Source organism: Trichosurus vulpecula, chromosome 5 (genome assembly GCF_011100635.1).
Source record: "Trichosurus vulpecula isolate mTriVul1 chromosome 5, mTriVul1.pri, whole genome shotgun sequence".
NCBI classification, from domain to species: Eukaryota; Metazoa; Chordata; class Mammalia; order Diprotodontia; family Phalangeridae; genus Trichosurus; species Trichosurus vulpecula.
Window position 1 is genome coordinate 271,113,351 of NC_050577.1, and position 23,244 is coordinate 271,136,594.

At 44.8% G+C, this 23,244-nt stretch overlaps 1 protein-coding gene across 4 annotated transcripts in view; it reads left to right on the forward strand.

Annotated features, from left to right (window-relative positions):
• The window catches only part of ATF7 (activating transcription factor 7), an 89,076-nt gene that overhangs the window by 65,310 nt on the left and 522 nt on the right, over nucleotides 1-23,244 (forward strand). Inside the window, exons 4-12 of one of the 4 annotated variants that reach the window (XR_005010471.1) lie at nucleotides 2,448-2,566; nucleotides 5,060-5,194; nucleotides 6,020-6,177; nucleotides 7,186-7,285; nucleotides 8,059-8,172; nucleotides 8,878-9,030; nucleotides 13,435-13,632; nucleotides 14,387-14,495; nucleotides 17,854-18,196. Coding sequence is in view for 3 of the 4 variants with exons in the window: in XM_036759817.1 (XP_036615712.1) it covers nucleotides 2,448-2,566; nucleotides 5,060-5,194; nucleotides 6,020-6,177; nucleotides 7,186-7,285; nucleotides 8,059-8,172; nucleotides 8,878-9,030; nucleotides 13,435-13,632; nucleotides 14,387-14,495; nucleotides 17,854-18,074 (1,307 nt within the window). In the remaining variant the exon portion in view is untranslated. Of the gene's footprint in view, nucleotides 1-2,447; nucleotides 2,567-5,059; nucleotides 5,195-6,019; nucleotides 6,178-7,185; nucleotides 7,286-8,058; nucleotides 8,173-8,877; nucleotides 9,031-13,434; nucleotides 13,633-14,386; nucleotides 14,496-17,853; nucleotides 22,460-23,244 lie in introns of those variants that run through there. The other 3 variants (XM_036759817.1, XM_036759819.1, XM_036759818.1) reach the window with 3 other exon arrangements.

The following is a 23,244-nucleotide window of genomic DNA, read 5'->3' on the forward strand; positions in this document are numbered from 1 at the left end:
TGACAAAAGATGGAAATAGTCAACAACTTGGAGGAGTTGTTGAGCATACTAATGCAATGTTAGTAGAACTGTGAATTGGTCAAACCATTCTGGAAAGCAGATTGGAATTTGCTAAGAAAGAGACAAAAATGTCTATTACCCTTTGACCCAGAGATAACACTGCTAGGTATATACCCAAAAGAGAACAGTGATCAAAAGAAAGGTTCATACATGCCAAAATTTTAATAGCAATTTTTGTAGTAGTAGTAGTAATAATAATTCTCATTCGTTAAAAAAATAGCTAAACAAATTGTGGTATGTGAATGTGATGGCATCTTATTGTACTACAAAAAACAGTGAATGAGGGGGGCAGCTAGGTGGCACAGAGAGTAGAGCACTGACCCTGGAGTCAGGAGGACCTGAGTTCAAATCCCAACCTCAGACACTTGACACACTTCCTAGCTGTGTGACCTTGGGCAAGTCACTTAACACCAATTGCCCTGCCCCCCCCCCCAAAAAAAAGAAAAGAAACAATGAATGTGATGACTGTAGAGAAGCATGGGAATACTTTTATGAACTGATAAAGAGTGAAGTAAGCCAAAGTGGCAGGGTGGATGTGCACCAGAACTGCAACAGTCTTGTTCAGAAAGAACAAGAACTGAACGGTTGGAACTAAATGTTCCGAAATTATAACCAAGCTTGGTCCCCAAAAGATACAAGATGACACTGTCCCTTTCACCTCACCCTTCTTGCAGAGGTAGGGGTAGAAACACTGGATATAAGTTATCCTTGGTCAGTTTGTTGGTTGTGTGGATTGGTTTCTGCTAAGTGTTATTTTTTTCCTCTTTTATTCTTTTTTAGAAAGATTGGCTGTCTGGGAAAGGGAAAAGGAGGGAAGAAATACATTGGGAATTATAGGTGATGTGAAAACAAAAGGTATCAGGAAATATTTATAAAATAAATGTAATAAACATACAGAATACAAACCCAGTATGAACATAAGCATAAACAGGAAGAGTTTACATAAGACTCAGGCGGATGACCAAAATGGCCTCTTCTGAGGGCCATCCACTCAGCGTACCGTCTTCTGCTCTGAGTTTGAGATTTTGTATGTATGGTAAGGTAAAGTACTTCTTTAACTTAAAAGGACATCAGTACCCACACACACACATCCAGATTTGCAGGGAAAGTGCCTTTATCGTTGGCCAACTGAAAGTGCTTGAGAACCTTTTAAAACTATTTTGGGAGGTGGTGGCAACCTTTTCAAACAGTCAGATTCAGAAGGTGTTTTGTTCAGAGAAAGGAAATCTGATGGTTATTTCCATGGATTATCTTGCTGATCTTGGCCTTTCAACCTTATGCTGTTTGTAGAAGTCTCCCTAAGGATTAGGGGTCTTCAGTTGATTCTGAAATGGCTAATCCAGCAGAGGAAAGTCTTGATGGTGTTGTGATCAGCTAACATAATCCAGTGGGCTGCAGACAGAAAAATGAAGCAATCTGAATAAGGAGGAGATTTAAATTTAAATTTGAATTGAAAGGTGGTCTAGAAGGTAACTATAGGCCAATTAGAGCCTTCCCTCCCCCCTGCCCCTTCTTAAGGACAGAAATACTGGATACCTTCTAAGTGAACAAGGACAAATTAAACACCAAGGTGACATTGTACTTTGAAGCCTCAGGAGCTGGCACCCAAATCCTGTTTTTCACCATGTACCATTCAGTATGTATGGCCTTAAGCCTTTGTGAAATGAGGTGCTTTTTTTTTTTTTGGACAATTTTCCTTTCTCCAGACTGATCCCTTTATCTGACACTGTCCTGTGTTCTTCCATCCCTATCCCTAGCCTTTAGGCTTGCCCAGGAAAGGAAGGAGCCTTGTCTCCATGTCAGCTAAGTGCCAGGACGCCATTGCTTCATAGGTAACTTCAGCAAAGGCCTCACTTCTCCTAACCTCAGTGTCTTCACAACTTCCTGATTACCCATTTCCGTCAGGGAGAAGCCAAGCCAAATATTTTCCTTTCAGATTCATCAAGGAGCTAGATAAAAAGAGAAAATGGTATTTAATTATCCTGGGTTCTGCAGCTTGGAAGCTTCCTAAAATTGTACTTTGGGAGGTGTGTTTTTTTTAATAGGTGGGGATTTTTTTTTATAGACAGAGTGAAACGTTGTTATATGTTCCCCCTTCTGGCCACAAGACAACATTGCACAGACACTTAACATTTTCCATCTTCACCTAGTAATTACTGTTTACTGTTAAATAAACTGGAGTTCCATAAAGTTGATTTGCCTCCAACACACAGTTTGGCTGCTGATAGAGTAAAGAAAACATGGCTTTTATAAATTCTCAGTTTCTGATTTCTTATTGAAACCCTTACTAAGAGTGGAAAGAGGATAAGAGTTTGTGGAACAAAGACTAACTCTGCTATCTATACAGAAGAGTCTTACATGCTTTCTATTCCTTTCTTATTTTACAGATCAGACCCCTACCCCTACCCGATTCTTGAAGAATTGTGAAGAGGTGGGGCTCTTCAATGAACTAGCCAGCTCCTTTGAGCATGAATTCAAGAAAGCTGCAGATGATGATGAGAAAAAGGCAAGAGGCGGGAGTCTCTGAGCAACTGGGGGATAAGTTCTAGACTTATTTTAGTTATATCTGTTAATTTGGTTGGCCCAGGGCTAATAAGGCTCAGGTTTTGATGTGGGCCAGCCTTGCTCTGTTCTGTGGCCACAAACTGCTTCTAAACCAAGTCATCTCAGAGTACCATCACAAGGCACCAGGGATGACCCTACCAGTAGTGGGTCAGTGGCATCACCCTTTGGATATGAAAAGCAGGATGGTCTAGTGAAAAGAATATTGCAGTGGGAGTCTAGAGACCAGTGTTCTAATCCCATCCGTGCCACTATTTGGTGAAAGTTGTCAATAACTTGGGAGAGAGGCTGGGACTTTTGCTGACAAAATATCTATTTCATTGCCCTGGAACCCCAAACTTTTCATTTGTGGTGATTTACCACACAGTTGATGCTACAAAGTTTGCTGTAGGAACAGGAGAGACAGTATCTGCCTTCCTGACCAATAGAAAATCCCTGAAGGAGTTTGGGAAAACCTTGCAATACGAGGTAAAATTGGTGGAGGGGAAAGAAAGAAAAATGAATTGGAGATCCAAGGTCTGGCATGCTGTACAGTTCAACTTCTAAGTTACCAGCCTCTAGAGACAAATTGGGTATGTGTAGTCTCTATAATCAGAACTATCTGTTCATACTTCCATACATCCATATGGCTCTTATCCAGTAAATGCATACATACATACATACATACATACATACATACATACATATATATGTAAAAGACCCATATTCTTATCCCTGTTTTTGAGAGATGGCAGCTTTCAGAATAACATAAAATAGAAATATGGCTAACATGTGTATGCTAAAATAGAGTATGAAGAGAAGCTAGAAAAATAGTGAAGGTATTGGTGTCTCTGGAGACTATCCTCCCCTTGCACAAGGGAAATATGTAGTGGGGGTGATGAGGACAGTTGACCATGATTCCTCCATCTGGCATAGGCTGCAAGAATGAGTGTAGGCCATCTACCACACCCCCTTCACTAGATCTTGGGGTACCTTCCCAGTGACATTGGTTTCACAGCCATCTTTCTTAAGAGCCTCCCTTAACCTCCCCCCCCATTATACTAATAAAGTAGTGGGTCTCAGTGGTGTGTTTGTTGTCCTTTTAAGATAGCAGAACTAGCAATGACCATTTTTCCCTTACCTCACGCTACCCAGGCCCCTCACTACCCAGCTGCTACTGGTGGGTACAAGGTAGGAAAAAAATAAGTCAAAATATTTCCAATAGGAGAAGCTAGGCACCAAACCTATTATATGTGTTTTCAGCCTGCACATGCAGGGGCGATCTCTACCCTTTTTTGTTGAGAAGACTTGGTGGAGTCTCTGGGAATGCTTAATGAGCCTGAAACCTACCAGTGGTAGCCATTCTCAGAGGTTCCTCAAAATTCAGTCTGGAAAGTCTTGTCACTTTTCCCTTACCATTCTGACTTTGGGAATCCTGGGCTAGATAAATTAGCATTAGAGGACCTGAAGGCCTACTGAATGGGAAGATAAGGGCAGGAATGAAAGGAACTGCCTTTTTTCTATCACCCACTTAATAGTAACTGCTCCCTATAGAAGTAAACACATCTGAACTCAGCCCCAGAAAAAGAGGTTTCTAGGGACCAGAATCCCAAGAGAAAAGTAAAAAATAAGCCCCTCACTCACAGAGAAGCCAGGGCTAGAAAACAAATAGAACAAAGAAGCCACTTTGTCATGGACTGCAACACCAACCTTCCTGTCATGGTGTGATGTCAGGGTCATTACCTCTGATGGTTTATTGCTCCCCACAAAGCCATTTACAGCTCATGTGATGATGGTTCTTCAGGCAGGCAACCTCTCTCCTCCCCCTTCATCCTCCCTCCTGCCTTTCCCTCAGGCCCTGGTTCTCTCCTCTTTCTACCGTCAGCTCCTCCTGACTTTGCTGCCCCAATCTCTTCCTATCTGAGCTCTTTGCCCAAAGCATTGGGCTTCCAAGTGAGACCACAGCTACACATGGGAAGTCCCCAGAAGGGATCTTTCCTAGCTTGTTTGTAGAACTTTAATAGCTGGCTTGTCTTCATTACTTTTGATAATTGGGCTATCATATCATCCAGCTTGGTGGAGAAAAGGTTCATAGCTCCCCAGTGGCCAACAGAGCTGGTCAGGAGTAGGCAGGAGTCAGGCTCCAAAATCATTTTACCTCCTTCGAGGGAAAACAGCAAAAAGAGTCATAAAAATAGCATGGATATGTGGTAGCTTTTTCTTGCTTTCAGAGAACGAAGGTATCTTTATAGATACTTTTTTATTGATGAGGAACCTGAAGGCTTAAAAGATCAAACAACATTTGTAGAATCACACAATATGTCTGGAATCAGTTTTCATGTCTCCCATTCCAAATGTTTTGACTGCTGGATTAGTTTTAGGACTTTGTTCCCAAAGAAAAACCATGTGATTAGACGTGTTTCTTTTTCTTGAAGATTGTGTTCATGTTTACCTTTAGCAGGCTGCTGGGCCCTTGGACATGTCCCTGCCCTCCACACCAGACATCAGAATCAAAGAGGAAGAACCAGTGGAGGTAGACTCATCCCCCCCTGATAGCCCTGTCTCCAGTCCCCACTCCCCACCAGTAAAGAAGGTAAGATTCTATATCAGGAGAGCTCATAATCTTCTGGTAGGTGGAAATGGATAGTAATAGGTCCCTGATTATTGATTATAATATCTGTATCCTGCTTTTTCCTTCAAACTTGGTTTCCTTTGAAAGCTCCCTAAATCTGCACGTAACTGGCCTGCACAACTCATTCCATGTGTATTTTGAAGAAAAGATAGCTTCTACTATCCCAGAAGATGCTTTTTCCCCCACCTCACGTTCTAGCCTAGGCTTTGCTGGTATGTCACTAGGATCTAGAGCTCAGATTCCAAGCCAATTAACATGAGGAATCGTGAATTTGTTTATTGTGTTTTGTTTTTAATGTGTGATCATCAGTTCATATTTCCATAGCTCCTTTCACCAAGAGATCTATCTTGGGAATCCTTATCTCTAGCTGGTGGCCAGGGATGTTAGTTCTTTTGGTTATTTGAGGTTACTCAGGCATCAGGAGGTTTTACAATTTACCTCAGTCTAGGGTGAGAGTATTTAAGCTGGGAATAACTCTAAGAATCCCTGGAATTTACATAATACCTCTTCTTCTAAGATCTCCAAGTGATTTCCCAGCTGTCATCTCATTCATCAAGCCAACATCCCTGAAAGGGAAATAGCCAACTGGTCTTAATCCCAGGATTCCCCTAGACTGGGTGAGTGAGGTGTGTGTCCCTGGAACAATAGGATGAGGTGATGATATATTTGGGGCATCACTGGTAACCTTGTCAGTAGCCTCTGGCTCCTACCCAGTAAATCTGTGCCAAACATTACAAGCTATAACTCTCTGTAACATTTCGTGATCAGTTGTCCTCTTCTCCCTAGGAGGTCACCTCCAAGCCCGCTGTAATCTCCACCCCCACACCCACCATTGTTCGACCAGGATCTCTGCCTCTCCATCTGGGCTATGATCCACTTCATCCAACCCTCCCCTCCCCAACCTCTGTCATCACACAGGCTCCACCTTCCAACAGGCAGCTGGGGTAAGTAAAGGCTCAAAGAACAGCAGCGGGACCAGATGTTCCTCAATGAGGGTTATTTGCTAAATGGAGGGGCTATTTTTGTATGACTTTCTGAAAGAGATTAAAGAGAGGCATCCAGATACAAGATACTCTCTTCCCTCAAAAAATTTAATTTTTTTTCTTTTCCATTTAAGAAACCCAGCAATTATCTAGTAATTTCTGTGACCCTAAATAAGGGTTCTGGGGACTTAGATTTGGGCATTTGTGAAAGAGAAAGGAGCCTGAAAACTTCATGAAGTTTAGCACAGTGATAGCTAACTATTGTGGGACAACACCAACCACCAGCTCTAGGCCCTATGAATTACCTTTCAGATCTGTCTATTCCTTTGCTCTGGCCTACCCAAGGCTTTGTTATTCTTGATTATTTTTGTCCCCCAAGTGCCTTGCAAATTTCCTAATAAGAAAGTATAAGATCCTTTTTCTAGGTACCCAGGGGTTAAGAAGTGGTTGTTGGAACTCAAACTTGTAACCAGTTGTTTTCTGGGCCTGTTAAGGAAAAGGAAGGAGCGACTTGTTAGATGGGCAGGGCAAAATAAGATATGGAGATGACCAAGAGGAACAGGACTGGACTTGGCCATCAGGTGGCACAGTTCAGCTTATTGTTGAACGTGATTACTTTGATGCCATTCATTGGTCCAAGGCCAGTCAGTTTGTACAGGCCAAAGATAAAAAAAGCTGACTTAATTGCTTCAAGCTCCTGAGAGGAGGGTGTAGTGAGCTCTTTACCTATCTAAGCAGTGTGCGTTTGCCTGTTTTGTGGGGCTTGGTGTAAAGGTGTTGAGATTTTTTTCTGCCTTTACCAAGCAGGTTGAGTGGCAGCTGAAACTGGAGCCCCATCTCTCACTCTTACCCACCAGGGTACTAAGGTTTCACAGAGCTACTAAGCACCTCTCCTAGAAGAGTTCTCCCAAGTAGCTGTAGTGCCCATAAGGGATTGATCGTGTAACCATTGCACTTCATCTCTTCCAGGTCCCCCACTGGCTCCCTCCCTCTTGTCATGCACCTTGCTAACGGACAGACCATGCCTGTGTTGCCAGGGCCTCCGGTACAGATGCCTTCTGTTATATCGGTGAGCTCTGTGATGGAGGAGGCCGACTTTACCAACTTTTCCTTCAGAATCAATCAATCAATCAATCTCTCTCTCTCTCTCTCTCTCTCTCTCTCTCTCTCTCTCTCTCTCACACACACACACACAGACACACACACACACACACACACACATCCTGAAGACCTATCTAGTCTCCGTTTTTTGTCAGTTGAACATGAGTACTACAGCCTACCTCCTCACCCGCCTGTGCCAACTTCCAGCATCAGGAGAGGCAAAACAAAAAATCACCTATCCAGATGATTTCTGATTCAAGCATCAACACCACCAGCCCACTGACTGGCCGACTCCTTATACTCAGCACCTTCTCCCTCACCCATCAAATTCTCCAGGAGGCAGCCCCAGTTTTGCACATAAAAATTCATATAGCAGTGAAGAAGTGGGCTCCTGATTCCTTTATGTGTTACCTTCCACTTACACTATATGTGTTTTGGATGCACAATTTTTGCCTGTTGACTTTCCCCTTAGAAGGAGAGCTCCTTGGAGGCAGGGAACATGTTTTTACCTTTCTTCGTGTCCCTAGCTCTTAGCTCAGAGGGCATAGTAAGTGCTTAATAAATGCTGACTCACTGACTCCACTGTGACATAGGAAATGGGTATCCCTGTCTTGAGCTGCCTTCTGAATATCCAAGAGCTTCTTGCTAAGTCTCAGTCTCAAAATAATTTAATATTGAAGAGTTACTTCCCACCAAAACCTTTATCTTCCCCTCTGGCTTTTCTTCCCTCTCTCAATCCAGCTGGCCAGACCCATCTCCATGGTCCCCAACATTCCTGGTATCCCTGGTCCACCAGTCAACAGCAGTGGTTCAGTCTCTCCTTCTGGCCTGCCCATGCCTTCAGAAGCCAAGATGGTGAGTACATCCTGGCCAGGGGCAAAACTAGCCTCTGGAGTGTTTGCTCTAAGCTCAGGTTTCTTAATTTTTAAAATTTAATTTTTTTTTCCAATTAAAAATTTCTTTTCTCTCCCCTCCCTGAAAAAACAAAAAACAAAAATAAAACCCTTATAACAAATATGAATAGTCAAAACAAATTCCTGTATTGTCCATGTCCAAAAATGTCTGGTGGATAGCATGGTTTGCCATTAGTCCTCTCATGGTTGGTCATTTAAGCTTAGGCTTTTTAGGTAGTCTGGGCAAAAGGACCCCAGACCAATATTTCTACCTTCTCCCTGCCCTAACATCCTAGTATAGTGACTGTGCCAAAGGAAAGAGGCAGCACAGACTGCATAGAATGGAGCATTGGCTGTTTCAGTTCCAGGATGACAGATGGAGGATGGGCAGACTGTGGGAGGGAAGGGGGGGAGTGGAGGTTGGCCATGTGGTAAACAGATACATGCCCAGGGCCTGGCCAGGTTCCACAGAAGAGCTTTCTGCTAAACCAAATAGCTCTCTAACCCCATAACTGTGCCCAGAATGAGAGCCAGAGAATCGGGGGATCCAGGTGTGTGTGTTCTAAGGGAGATTTGGAAGAATTGTTTTGAAAGTACTAGCTCTCCTCCATAAGGTCCGGTGTTTCTACAAACCATACAGTTATTTCTTTCTCATCTTACTTTGCAGAGACTAAAAGCCACTCTGACCCATCAAGTCTCTTCCATCAATGGCAGCTGTGGCATGGTGGTGGGCACTGCCAGCACAATGGTGACTGCTCGCCCAGAACAGAGCCAGATACTCACCCAGCACCCTGATGCTCCGTCCCCTGCTCAGCCACAGGTTAGCCGGGCCCTGACCCTGAAGAGCTCTAGGGCAGGGAACAGACTGCCCTTCCTATACTTGTTCTTCCAAGAAACAAAAATTAAAAGGGAGCCAGAGCCTGAGCTTTCTCGGCACCTTCCTTCTTCCCTTCTGACTCTTAGGAATAGCAGGACAGCTCGGGAGCAGAGAATAGATGATATCACCGTCTGTGCCCACCACCCAGACTGCTCTTACAGGCATAACCAGGACTTGGGTGCTACTTCTATTGTTTTTTCATTGAGACCCAGTAGTCTGGGAAATCCAGGAATATCCTTAGCTTTAGTAAGACTTCTCTAGATGCTGAAAAGAGACCAGGTTCCAGTTAGTCTCTACCAGACGGGTGGCAGCCTGAGCCTGCTTTCTCATGCTACATACTTTGCCCAGCCTCGCCTCTTCCCTTTTTCCTCCCATTTCTCAGTCACTACCTGTTAGGTCAGTTACCGCTACGTGTCCAAACGTTGAACGGCCATATGCTGCCCTTCAGCCCAACCACCATAAAACTGTAGGGTCAAAACCTGGGCTTTAGCTCTCCTTTGAACTAAATCCGCCTACCCTCCAGCAGCAGCCATTGGTGCCAGTCCCTGGAGAGATTAAAACAACCCCTCCCTTGAAGGTACTGAGCTGTCTCAGTCAAACTTGATCAGCACTGTTTCATCTTGGTCTGTCTCTTCCTTTTTCCTCTGCTCCCAACCCTAGTGCTTTTGAGAAGATAGAGAAGCTGTTAGTACTATCTCTCCTGTGCTGTAGAACCAACTGTACACATAAGTAAGATGTTGAAGGGAGGCTTAAATCTCAAAGAGAAGTGCTGTGAATTCATTGAAGACCAGTAATAATTACACCTTAAGGTTTGCAAAACACCTTACTTGAGTTTCACAACAGCCATGTGAGGTAAGGAATGCACGTACCCATTTTACAAACGAGGAAGCAAAGGCTCAAAGAGGTTAAGTGATTTGACGATCACGGTCACACTACTAATGATTGTGTGATTCAAACTTGGCTCTCTCCTGATTCCAAGGCCATTAGTCCTTCCACTGTACCAGGTCGCCACTCAAGAAGGGTTCTGGCAAGGGAGGCAGCAAGCAGAATGTCTCCTCCTTCCCAGCTGTTGGGTGTTGGATTCCTCCTTTCCTTTTGAATCTTTTTCTTTGTTTCAAAATAGTGAGGTATACTACATCAGCTGTTCTTGGGCTTCATGGTATGTAGGGGTGTGCCTTGTTTTTCTCTAGCAGGTCGAAATTCCTATGAAAATTAATGTGTATCCCACAAGAAGTACGTAGTGAAAGGCAGCCGATAGAAGGTTTCAGCTCAGCACACTTAGTGCTGGGTGCACAAGCAGCACCATGTAATAACCTAAAGCAGATAAAATGAAAAATAATACGGAGTTTGTGCTCTCAGATTTATTTAATAAGGGAGATGTGTGCACGGATATAATTGCAGAAAAGAATTGGATAGATGAGTATACAACGTGCTAAGAGTTATGGGATAGAAGGACTAATTCCAGCTGGGAGACAAGGCAAGACTGGGATGAGGTAGCATGTGAACTGGACTTTAAGGAACAGGGGGAGACAAAGTAAGGCATTCCAGGGGCTGTGCACACAGGCAAAAATCCACACCAATGACTTCAGGGAGCAGTGCAGCTTGGCCCGTGCCTGGAAAACAAAATGGAAGTGATGGCAGATGAGGCTAGAGTAGGTTAGAGCCAAGTCCTGGAAGGTTTTAAATGCCAGGCTCAGAGTCTGAATTCATTTGATTCACTAAAAAGTGCAAAAGAGAACTTTTTGAGCAGTGCAGTGACATGATCAGAGGTATAAATAAGGAAGATTACTCTGGCAGTAGGGGGTGGGGTAGGTAGGAAATCAGGAATAGAAGAGTTTGCTAACAAAGAGGAAAGAAGCAGAGAAACCAAGGAAAAGAGGGGTAGAATGAGACAGGAAGAGAGGAAAAGAAATGTTGGGAGCAAGGGGAGACAGAAACTGACTTGAAGAATGCCTGAAGAGGAACCAGTAAAGGAGAGAGCCTAAGGAAATGAAGAGGTAGGAGAGAGAGGCATCACTCAGCGGGGGATTAGGTTTGTTTTACTTGGTCCCAGAGCATTGGGGAGAAGTTGCAGTGAAGCATGGGAGTGGTGATGAGGAACTGTGCCTGCATGGCAGCAGTAAAGGGGAGAGTGGGGAAGGCATGCCCCTGAGAAGGAGAGAATCAGGACTTGTGACTCACTAGATGGATGTGCAAGGTGAGAAAAGCTAACTGAAGGTAGAATAGCTAGCTTGGGAGAGTGAATAGAGCACTAGACCTCCAGTTAAGAAGATTTGGTTTGTGTCTGATGCTCAATTAGGTGAGTCATTTCACCTTTCTGAGCCTCTGCTTCCCTCATCTGTAAAATGGAGGTAATGATACCTGTAGGACCCACCTCTTAGGGTTTTAGGAAACTCAGGTAAGATAATGTATGGAACGTGCTTTACAAACGTGTGTTGTGTAAATGTCAGCTATTCTTTTGATGATGGTGGTGGCGATATGAGGTATTAGATGCAAATCATTTTACAAACCTGAAAGCACTGTATAAATGTTAGCTATTATGACTAGAGAAGAATAGGAAGGGATGGGATCAAGGGCACCAGGCCTTGGCAGGGTAAGCCACCTCATCTTAATGAGACTAACAGGAAGAAGTATGGACAATAGGCCAAAACAGGAAAAATGACCACATAGGGCCCCGAATTTTCCCAGGAAAGTTGGAGGTAAGGTCTTTGCCTGGGGGAGCAGGTGAGCGCATTTAGGGTTAGAAGAGTGGTTATGGGACATGTGATAGGAAGTTAATCATCTGTGGACAAGAAGTTCGGGATGAGAAGAGAAGGTCGATGATGGGGGTGACTAGAGATAATCAGAACAGGAAAAACAGAAGGACAAGGAAGAAGGGGCAAGTCTTTAAAGGGTTGGAGAAAGTCTAAAATGCCTTACTATTGAGTGGAGACAGCAAAAGAAGGAAAGTAAACGTATGGTACTAATAGAGTGCCAGAAGAACAACACAACAGACACTTGTTAAGTACTTAAGTGCTTGGATTGATGCAAGATTTGGATAAGATGGTGCCTGCTTATAGACTAGCCAGACAAGACTATTTTATAGGATAGTTCCACTGTACAAGATTACATGATGAGTTCATCTAGTCTAGTCCCTTTACTGAGACCAAGAGTGGTTAAGTGACTGATTTTAACTGAAGTCCTACTTTACTGTGCCATTGATTCCTCTCAAAAAATAACAAAACAGATGTGAAGTCTGAAGGGATTTGGGGACTGAGCAAAGAGCAGGTTTGGGAAGCCAGTGAAGAGGGAGGCATTGATGATTGGAGGCAGTGAAGGGTATTTGTTGGCTAGAGTAGGGCCCTGGTAAAAGTAGGAAGGGATGAGATCAGTAGCATAGTTTCGGGGGGTTAGTATTAAGACTATACCCCCAGTAGGACAGAGGAGAACGATGAAGGGAAGTAAAGGCATAGAGCAGCTTCTGAGGTAAGGAGAGTTGAAGGAGGAAAGTCAATCCTTAGTAAGCATTTTTAAGTACCTTTGTGCCATGCACTGGGGGAGGTAGGTGCTGGGCAAACATAACCAAAAATCAGGTGACATCGGTAAAGTAGCAAGTGAAGAAAAGGTTTAGAACAGCCTCATTAGGAAAAATGGAAGAGATTTATTGGTGAGAGATTAATAAAAAGATTACCATGCGTCCCTACGGGTCCAGATGATTAAATAGCCTAAAATGGCTGTCCTGGACAAGTTGAAGCCACTCCAGGACTGGAGGTTTTGCAACAGATAATAATTGATAATTGATGGAAAGAATAGACCAGATTATACTCTATGGGATTAACACTGGAAATTGAATGAATGAAAACACAATTATCTCTTCACCAAAGAGATACAGTATAGTTGCTAAGTGTCTGTTTGTTCTTAATCCCAGTCTTTGATTCTCCAATTCCTTTCATGTGTTTCACGTGCCCTTCCGTCCTCCCAAAAGTGTCAGTGTTGTGCTTCCCCCCCATAGAAGTTGTGTAACACTCTGCTTCTTTCATTTCATTTTATATTCTAATCTCTGTGTTTTTGACTCCTACTTTCTACATTGTAAGTTCTTTGAGGATATAGACCATGTCTTATTTTTATTTTTTATGTTCTCAGCCAGGTACTTTTCACATAAAAAATATATTAAGTACCTACTTAACCAGCAAACCTCTGAGACAGTTGAATGTCCCTTTGCTACTGAGGAAATAGGAGTGATAAAAACCCAAGTTCATTTCACCTGTTTCGGGTATGATCTGGAACATCTCTACCAGACTCCCAGTGCTGAAAAGCACCAGAAAGGGCCACATTCTCTTCAGCAGCATGTCTCTTCTTGGGTAACAGGTCTCCCCAGCACAACCTACCCCTAGCACTGGGGGGCGGAGGCGACGCACGGTGGATGAGGATCCTGATGAGCGGCGACAGCGTTTCCTAGAACGCAACCGTGCAGCAGCCTCTCGGTGCCGGCAGAAGCGCAAACTCTGGGTGTCCTCACTGGAGAAAAAGGCAGAGGAGCTCACATCCCAGAACATCCAACTAAGTGTGAGTGAGCCCAGATGATGATTGTAGTCTGGAGACCAGAAAATTGAGTTAGGGGAATATTGTGTGGAGGACAGTGATTTGTTGTCCCACGGGGGCAGAATAAATAATTTAAAATATAGCTAGAGAGATTTATAGGATGTGCTAGACCACAAATTGGGTGACGTGTCCTTTCCTTTAAGAAATTAGTAAAAACTTCCTCATCACCAACCTGTGAATTCACCGTAGTCCAGTCTGTATAAAGAACCAGACTCTGCAGTATTCTAGCTGTAAACATAAAGCAAAAAGGTCTTCTTCCTCTATATGATGGTGTTTGAGGACTTCAAGAACCCAGAGGTCTTTCCATTGAAATGTTTAAAACAAAACTAAAATTATAATGTCTATAATGTCTCTAGTCTCAGTGGCCATTGCTAATGAGAGTGGCCTCTCTTGGCCATTGCTAATTTTTCACATTCTTCGGTTATATTTTCTATTTTTAATCCTAAAAACTACAGAATGTTTCTATAAGCTTCTGCTTTCTTTACATTTGCTGTGGGAATATCTGTAAATTCGTGACCGTCCAGAACCTGGGTTGCTGAAAGACATTGCTTGGCTTTAGAGTCTTTCTCAGTAAAGGAAGAACATGATTTCCCCAGGTGCATTTCCCTGGGTCCATTTGCATGGTATTCCCCACGCCCAGAACCATGTGTCATAGTCCCAAAGGTGAAGAGGGGGAGATTCTCTCTGATGTAATCTCTTCTTCCTTCTCTGCATCCAGAACGAAGTCACATTACTACGCAATGAGGTCGCCCAGTTGAAACAGCTGCTGTTAGCGCACAAAGACTGCCCAGTCACTGCACTACAGAAGAAGACCCAAGGGTACCTTGGTGAGTAGATGAGACCTACAGCTTCTCTATGCAGGAAAGGTCAGTAAATCCTGAGTTCTGAATGTGGGAGGAGGGCCAGGCAGGAGGAAGAAACATTTAAAAGTTCTCCTTTTAATCCCTATATACAGAGACAGGATCTGCGTGAAAAAGGCTTAATATTCAATTGAACTTTACTTTTCTACAAGAATGGAGGAAGCTTCCACTGCAGCTCTGCTTTGGTGCCCCGTACAGGGTGGGTGGTGATGGCTGTAGGTTTTTCGAGGCTATGCCAGCAGAGTATAAGTTGTGGCACATCCCGCCCAGCTGGAAAGAGACTTAGACCTGTCATCCAAGAAACAGTCCCTGGCTAGATGTGGAGAAGCTGGCCCCCAGGCATCTGAGAGGGCTGGGAGGAGTGAGGCCTGGCAGTTAATGGAAGGGAGTCCTCAGACGTCTAAGGGGATTATCTCCATGATGGGAGATCCCATCACCAGATCCTTGGAAGCATGGAAGGAAATCATTGTGGGTAGGCATGGCATAGACTGTTTAAGAAGCAGAGGAGAGGAAAGTCATGTGTATCTGTAACTTTTGTGATGTCAGTCCCGCATGCTCTGCCTTCCTCTTTGTTTTGCTTAGTCTGATAATAAAATTAGTTTGTAACCCATGAATTTTATCCTCTATCCATACAAACTAGTGGTAAGGGGAAGTGGTTCAGAAGGATATACAGTACAGAAAGAAATCGATCTGAGCTTTAAAATATGTATTAGATAATCAAAAGTAGATTGAAGAAGTACAGATGAATGTACACATTGGCCTCACTTTATTCAGCTTTATCAGATACATTCTGGAAAAGTTGGGTAAAACATTTGATATAGGTGCAGCTAGATAGCACAGTGTGTAGAGCACCGGCCCTGGAGTCAGGAGGACCTGAATTCAAATCCAGCCTCAGACACTTGACACATTTACTAGGTGTGTGACTTTGGGCAAGTCACTTAACCTCAATTGCCCTACCTTCCCCGCTCTAAAAAAAAAATTTGATACATTTTGAAAACTTTTATACATCAAATTATCTTTTCTGATTAACTTCCTTCAAAATTTTTAGGATGTGTGCCCACAGAAAACTACTAGCATCAACATAAATAAAAGTCTCTTTTTGCTTTAAATGTAACTTTTTCATTATGAACTTCATCATCATCAACAAAGACAGACATTTCACAAGATCATGATCCAAGGTTGGACGGAACCTCAGGTCGTCTAATCCAAACCCCTCCTTTTATAGTTGAGTAAACTGAGGCCCAGTGAAGTTAAGTGATTTGCCTGAGGTACAAAAAATGAATCTGAATCTCCAGTATATGCATTTTGGTTTTTAAGTGTATCTTAAAATTTAACAAGGTAATAACAAATTGCCCTGTTTGTCTATATCCCCTTGTGAACTCGTTTTTGTTGTCTTCTGTGTGCTTTTTCAGTTCCCTCGCTCTTTTCTGTCTTTTTTTTTTTTTTTTTTTTGGTTACTCTGTCATTGCCCACTAACTCACTCCCTTTCCAAATAAAAATCCTCTCATCTAACAAACAAATATAGTGAAGCAGAACAGATCAGCACTGGCCAAGTGTGAAAACAGATAGCTGATTGTGCACAGCTCTTCTGCCAAGAAGGTGAGGCCTACTTCACCATTAGTCTTCTGAGCTTCTGACTGGTCAGAGCTCTGGAGAGTTTCAGAGTTGCTGTCTTCTACTTTATTGTGCTCAGCATGTAATTTGATCTCCAGTGTTTTGCCTTTGTCACTGTACTGTCTTTATACATTTAATTCTCCTACACAAACCCTATTAGAGCTTAATCAGACAGGCCGTCCACATGACCTTACATACTCATTGGTAATAATATACCAAAAATTCAAATCTACATCGCAGTTCCCATGGCGTTGGCTGTCAGCACAGTTATCTATCAGAATTCTGTGGCCAGAAGATCCTTGTTAAGAAGTGTTTTTAAAAAAAGTTTTATCAATAATTAACTTAAAATGCAGTATTAACCTTCAGTATAACCAGCTACTTACATTGAAATTAATTTCAGCATACAGAACATAACTTTCTGGGCCCTCCTTCTGAGTCCTCATCAGGATTCTTTGTCCCATCTCTCTTATCTTTCTTTTACATGACTGAAGTTACATGCAGAGGCAGCATGGTTTAGTGGCCTTGGACCGGGGAGATTTACTCCAGTCCTCCCTCTGATACACCCTGGCCTGGGAGTATTAGCAAGCCATTTAACTTCTCAGGGCTCTCTGCAAAGTTGCAAAGGCATCAGCCTTGCTATCCCCTGGGCATGTTAGTATGGATTCTTTTCCTCTGATTCTGCTTTTTTTTTCTTTTGCATCATTTCATAAAGGTCTTTCCAAACTTCTTTGTATTCACACTCCCCCGTTGTTGGACTTAAGAGTTTGTACAGCTTTTCACACTTAGCCATAGAATCCTGCAGTGAAAATCTTTGGACAGCTGAGGATGCTTTTTCAGGCAAAGTGATGTAAACAATCCCTACTTCATCCCTAACTTTAAAATGTTAACTCTTGAAGCAGTTAACCAGTGTTTAATACTGATGAATGGCTGATTAAGGAGAGGATCTTAATAGGCCTTTTACTTGTTGACTGGCTCTGGAGTAGGGGCTACCTTTTTTTCCCCAGGCAGATACATGAACATCAACTTGTGGTCAAGTGATTTATCAGGTTCGCCTTTTCTTGAGTGTATATTTGAGTCTGCAAAGAACATTAAACAAAGAAATGGTCAGAGACAGCTGAGATCCGATCATCAGAAGTCTCCTGAAGGACATATTTTTTTAAAATGTCTTTTGGGACTGGACCATGGATAGAAGGAGCAGCTGTGTCACAGCTGGGGGTAACAGCAAACATTGAGGCAGCACTTTACCATCTCACCCTGCGAGGTGAATGCTGCTGTTGTCTCCATTTTACAGATGAGGAAACTGAGGCAGAGAGAGCTGTGAGATAGCCTGGGTCATAGTCAGCTAGTGTCTGAGGCTAGATTTAGACTTGGAGCCCACCGCTCTCTCCCCTGCACCACCAGCTGTCTCGGGAATAGAGATTAGATGAGCTTGACTAGGACAGAGCATGCCCTGTTTAGATTTTCCCAGCTCCGCTCCAACTAAAGATAAGCAGCATGGAAGGCATTCTTAGATGGTAACGGAGACCCAGTGAAGAAGTGTTGAGGCATTCGGAATCACACCCTGGGCAGTGGCATATTTGTCTCTCCCTATTAGACTTTTCATTTTCTCTGGTCTTTCTGGGCAGACAGGGGAGAGGCTAAGCCCTTTCTATCTCCCTGGTCTCTTGTTCTAATTTCAGTTCTTTTCTCTTTCCCCCCACCCTACTTCTAGCAGAAAGCCCCAAGGAGAGCTCAGAGCCAACGGGTTCCCCAGCCCCAGTGATCCAGCACAGCTCAGCGACTGCTGCTAGCAATGGCCTCAGCGTCCGCTCTGCCGCCGAAGCCGTCGCCACATCAGTCCTCACTCAGATGGCCAGCCAAAGGACAGAACTGAACATGCCCATACAGTCGCATGTGATCATGACCCCACAGTCCCAGTCTGCCGGCAGATGATGCCTCCCCCAGTGGAGAGGTCCCTGGCCAGAGCTCGCCCACCCAAAAGCTGAGAGAGACATCATACCTTCTCCTCTTACCTGCCTTGCACATGGGATGGCAGGAGGGAAATTGTGTTTTAAGTGAGTAAAGGACAGTTATGGAGCTATTCTGTTGATCTACATGGGTCATACACATCTGACCTGTGTACTCTTAAGGGGCTTCCAGGCCCAAAGCATCAGATCACTCCCACCTAACACCCCAAGGTGGTTTCTTATCCCCTTATTGCAAAAGGTCTTCCTCAGTGGTGGAAATAACACCTCTCCCAGCCCCCTGTAGTGTATACATGCCCACCTGTTTAACACTAACCTGTTTGCCACCGGATTGGGAGAGTTTCTCTGCTCCCTTCCCTTCTACCAAACTGTAGCAGTCACCTTTTCAAGCCTAAGCAGCATGCTAACGTCAGACTGCCTGGAGAGCAAGGGGAGGGTCCTACTGGAGTGTCCCATCCAGCTCCCTTCCTGCGCCCATACCCTCTCTGGACTCAGAGCCTAGCTTAGTCCCCAAAAGCCACCAGCATTATTCTTCTCCCACCGCCAGTCCAGATATTTCTGTATTAAGCATCTTGGGTTGCCCAAATGGGCTTTCTTTTTCATCTCCTCACTAAGCCTTGGCAACCTCGTTTTGTGGCCTTAAACTGTTAAGCCTTGCCTTGCAGTGGGAAGGGAGAGGGTTCCAGAGCTGACTTCCTGTTTTCCCCCCATACATCAGCTTAGATTGTTGGGACATGTTGGAGCCATATATGTCTACAGAAAATGCAATTTAAAACTCCTTCCACAAAGTCCTGAAGATAACCGCTTCTCTACCTTTCGCAGCAGTTAACTGGCCAATGTGCATGTGCATGTCTGTATCTCTGCTGATGTCTCCCCCTCTCACTTTCTTCCTATCCACACCGTTCTCTCCAGCTCTCCTTCCATAAGTCTGCAGATGAAAGCAGCCCAACACCAAGGTTGGTTGGTATGTTTACAGAAACCTGTGTTTCCTGAATTGTTTCTTAGACCTTTCCCATCTTTCAGCTTCACATATCCAGCTAGATCTCTACACTCTGAAATACCCATCCCATTCAGCTTCCTCCTTCTCCACCACCGTCTTCCCAGGCCAGCCCTCCTTCCCCTGCTCCTCCCATCGCTGCCCGGTCTTGCTGCCTTCCCTCATCAGGGGCCTGGGGGCCCAGAGCTTCTTGGGCCTGAGAGGCTGGGGCACAACATAGGTTTTCTTGGGTACAATGGAATGTTGTCTCAGGAGGGTACTTGGCTGCTTAGGAAACCTCAGCCTTTCCTGGGTGGGGTTAGATTGCCAGGAGGAATCCCAGCCAGCCTTTCCTGTGACTTCTGGTCTTCCCTGAACTAACTATGCAATATGCAATATTGTCACAGGGCTCAAGGCAGCCATCCCTGGGGAAGGCCTGCTGAGAGCCCTCGCACTGCTGCTGTCTACCTGCCCCTCTCACCCTCTGAGAGATGGGCTTAGCTCCCCCTCACCTTGTCTTCCAGAAACAGCTGCCATGGAGAGTCAGGATGACCCCTTTTCACTCCTTTCTCCCCAAATTACACAGAAGCCCGGTCTCAATTCAGGGGCTGTGATCTGCTCCTTTTTGAACTTAGCCAGATGTTTTTGAGACCCCAAGCTGAGAAAGCCAGCACACAGTATGGGGACAACTTTCTCTTTCTCCTGGGGTCAAGAACCCTGCAAAGACAATTCCTTCGATGACTCAGAAAGCTGCAGGCATCATGATTGCAGTCAGGCGCAGTCACAGCCTCCGGCTCTTCTTCTCCCCTGGCTTGGCCTTCTTCACATGCTCAAAGTCATAGCTCGTTTTCAGCATCCCTTCAGCAAGTGCTTTAGTGCCCTTTTTCCTACCTTGGAATTTTTGGTTTTGTTTTTAGTTTTTTAGCTTAGCACTGACAGCCTGCTCTGAAGCCTGGCTGCCTTTATGGCTCCTAAGGAGCTCCCTAGACCTTGTCTGGCTCCCTACATCAAATGCTTTTAAGATTGAGGATCTTCCCAAGCTCAGGTGTCTCTGTTCTGTAGCACTGGCACCTCGTTTTACCAAAGAAGAGGGTGTAGCTCCTCTTTCCATGTTGGGGGTTGGTTCGGAGGCATGTTATTGACCCCCTTCCCCTCCCCTCCTCCCAGACCCATTTCCAAATTCTGGTGCACATGTACTCCATCAGCACAGTAGGGAACATCACAAGCATAGGTACCTCGGATTCTTTTTCCTCCTTTTCTCACCTTCCTCCCAGAACCCGCAGAGCGCCCCTCCACACAAGAGCCCCAGGGATGCTTACCCTAAAACCTGTGACGGCTTCACTTTGCTTGTTGCAACCACTGTCAACATCTCACCAAGGGGAGCCTGAGATTACCCCAGGGTTCCATGACCATTGGGACGAGGATGCCCAATCAACTGTCCCAGAGGAGGGGCAGACGTCCCTGTAGCTGTGTGGAGGAGAACAAGCCCCCACTTACCAAGCATAGCTCCTGAAGCTTCAGAAACCCTAGGGGAAAAGTGCTGAGCCATGGTGCCACAGCTCCCAAAGATACAACCACCTTCTCCCCATGAAAGGAAAGAGTTTCTCCCACCAGAAGAAGAATCAGGAATGCCCTAGACACCCTATCCCTTCGACTCTCATATCGACAATTCGAGTCTTAAGACTTGCAGCAGGAATGGCATCTGATTGTCTCCGCTCCACCTCATCTTCTTCCTGATTTGTACACCCAAAGATTACCTTGGTTTCTCTGACCAGCCCCGCAGTACCTCCACCATGAACACTCAGCCTTTAACTCTTTGGCTCTAACCACTAGGCTATACCTTGGGATGGGGTAGGGGGTGCCAGCTTCTTCAGCCTGCTCCTTTTCTTCATGAACTCTCCCCAGCATTCGCTACCACCCAGCTCCATGCCTCCCTGCCCTGGGAGGGAACCCTTCCCATCTCCAGACCGACAGATTCCCACTTCCATCCATCCTGACTTCTTCCTCCTGGGGCTTCAGCAGTCCTTCTCCATACTCTTCCTCCCAGCTAGAGAGTGAGAGGCTCCTTTAAAAGCCCTGAGACACGGGCCCTGCCAGGAAGCCACCTTATTTGGTTGCTCTAACCCCCCCACCCCACCCCAACCTTGCAATGATATTAATATTGTACATTGTATACGCCAGATGGAAATGTTATCTTTGTTTTTTAACCTCATAACCTGGCTGTTAGAGTTCAGTCTTCTGTATTGCATTCTATGCTTTTGTTGATGGGCTTGCTGCTTTCTTTGAATTTTTATGGCCAAGAACATGTGGGGGATGGAATGGGAAGCTGGAGAAAACCACCCCAGGCCAGGGCTGGTTTCTTTTTTTTTTACGGGGTTTTTGTTTTTATTTTTGGGAAAACTCTTCTCCAGCTCTTCTTCCTCTCTTCACCCCCACCCCAAACAGAAACTAGGAACTTCAGTCCCCATTTCTAGCTTGAGTCCATCTGTCGTTCAGGCTTTTTGTTGAAGACCCTTGGTCCCAGAGTGGTTGAGAGGGGACCAGGAGCATCACAGAGCCTTGGTAGCTGCTCACCACAGATTGGGGTGCTGGGGGTGGGGCAGAGAAGGGAGGCCTGGTTCCTTATCAGTTGCTTGCTATCAAAGAAAAAATTTTAAAGCTACAGCGAGAGGAGTGGCCAGGAGCAACACGATAATTGGCCTTACCATAAGGGAAGTTTTACTCCTTTTTTGGTTTGCGTCCTGGTTCCTTATCTCCTACTACTATGACATTTGCACTCCAAAAGAAAAGCCTTAAGGTAGAAGGTGGTTTGGGAAGATTGGTCCCTATGCCCTTCCCTAAGTAGTGTTTAGTCAGGGCCCGCTGAGCTATCTGAATCTCTCCAGAACCCACAGAAAACAGCCTTTCAGTCTGGGGGCAAGTAGAGAGTGGGGGAGCTTTCGTGCCTGCCATGGACGAAATGGCAGCGTCATGTTGTTGCATCTCTCTGAAAGGAAATCCTGCATATCTAGAGACTGTCTCTGTACATCTGTGTGTCCTTGCCATGTAACCATATCTAACCTCCCTCTCCGTAGACAAGGGGCTCTTCTCTGTTTCCAGGTTCCCCCTGCTCTCCAAAGTGAGCTGCCAGCTGTTTTATTACAAAGAGATTTCTTCTTCCCTTCTCCCTGCCCTCCACTCCCTAAATGTGCATGACAGAAATGCCCTGTGAGCAGGCTCTCACAAACTCCCAGGAAGGGGACTGGGCAAGGACTTCACTCTGCTCTCCCCACATTTCCTCTCCTTTGCCTCCTAGCCATTACCCCTCCCCTTCCTTCCCCCACATATACTGTGCCTTATTTAATGCTGCAAATATAACATTAAACTATTAACGAGAGAAATTATTGTGTGTACTGCTGCTGCTTTAATAGGTGAAATCATTCATTCAGATGTCCACCATGCTTTACTGCAACTGAAAAGCACCTCGTGGTCCGTGTTCTTTCATGCCCTATCCCTGAAGGGAGGAATTCTATTCCTCAGTTGGCAGACCAGGAAATAGAATCCAGAGGAGGGAACTTATTTATGCAGCCAAGAAAACAGCCTATGGCTAGAACTCAGATGGAGGCCCTCTTGTTAAACAGTGCCTCACGGACCCAGTGAGATCACCCACTAGGTGGTCTCCCAGTCACCTGAACCACAGGAACCAGAGGAAAGAGAGCTGAAAAGTGGTGTCATGTGGTGCTTTTAGGGCCCATCTTTTAATCACGGCTAGCCAGTAACTACCCTCAGCTCTCAGCCTGGTGAGGGTAACGTATACAGGAACAACCAAAACCACGGAAAAGGGCCACCAAAGCTCTAATGGTGTTCATCAACACAGTTAAAACGTTTAATAAGCACATAACGTGTAGCACTGAGCTGGGTGCTGGGGATACAAAAAACAATCTTGGCTCTCCAGGAGATTGTTTTATGGGGGAGGCAGAATATTTCCAATATAAGTTGGGGGGATGGGTTTTGAATCCTCACTGCACCTGTGTGACCTTGGACAAGTGACTGATTGTATTAGGCCTCAGATTTTTTATCTGTAAATGGATTGGACTACATGATCTTTTCTTGCTCTAAGAAACCGATTCAGCTTGTTACAGTGCAGGGCTGAGAGACACTTAGTGCCCAGAGAGATGAGAGA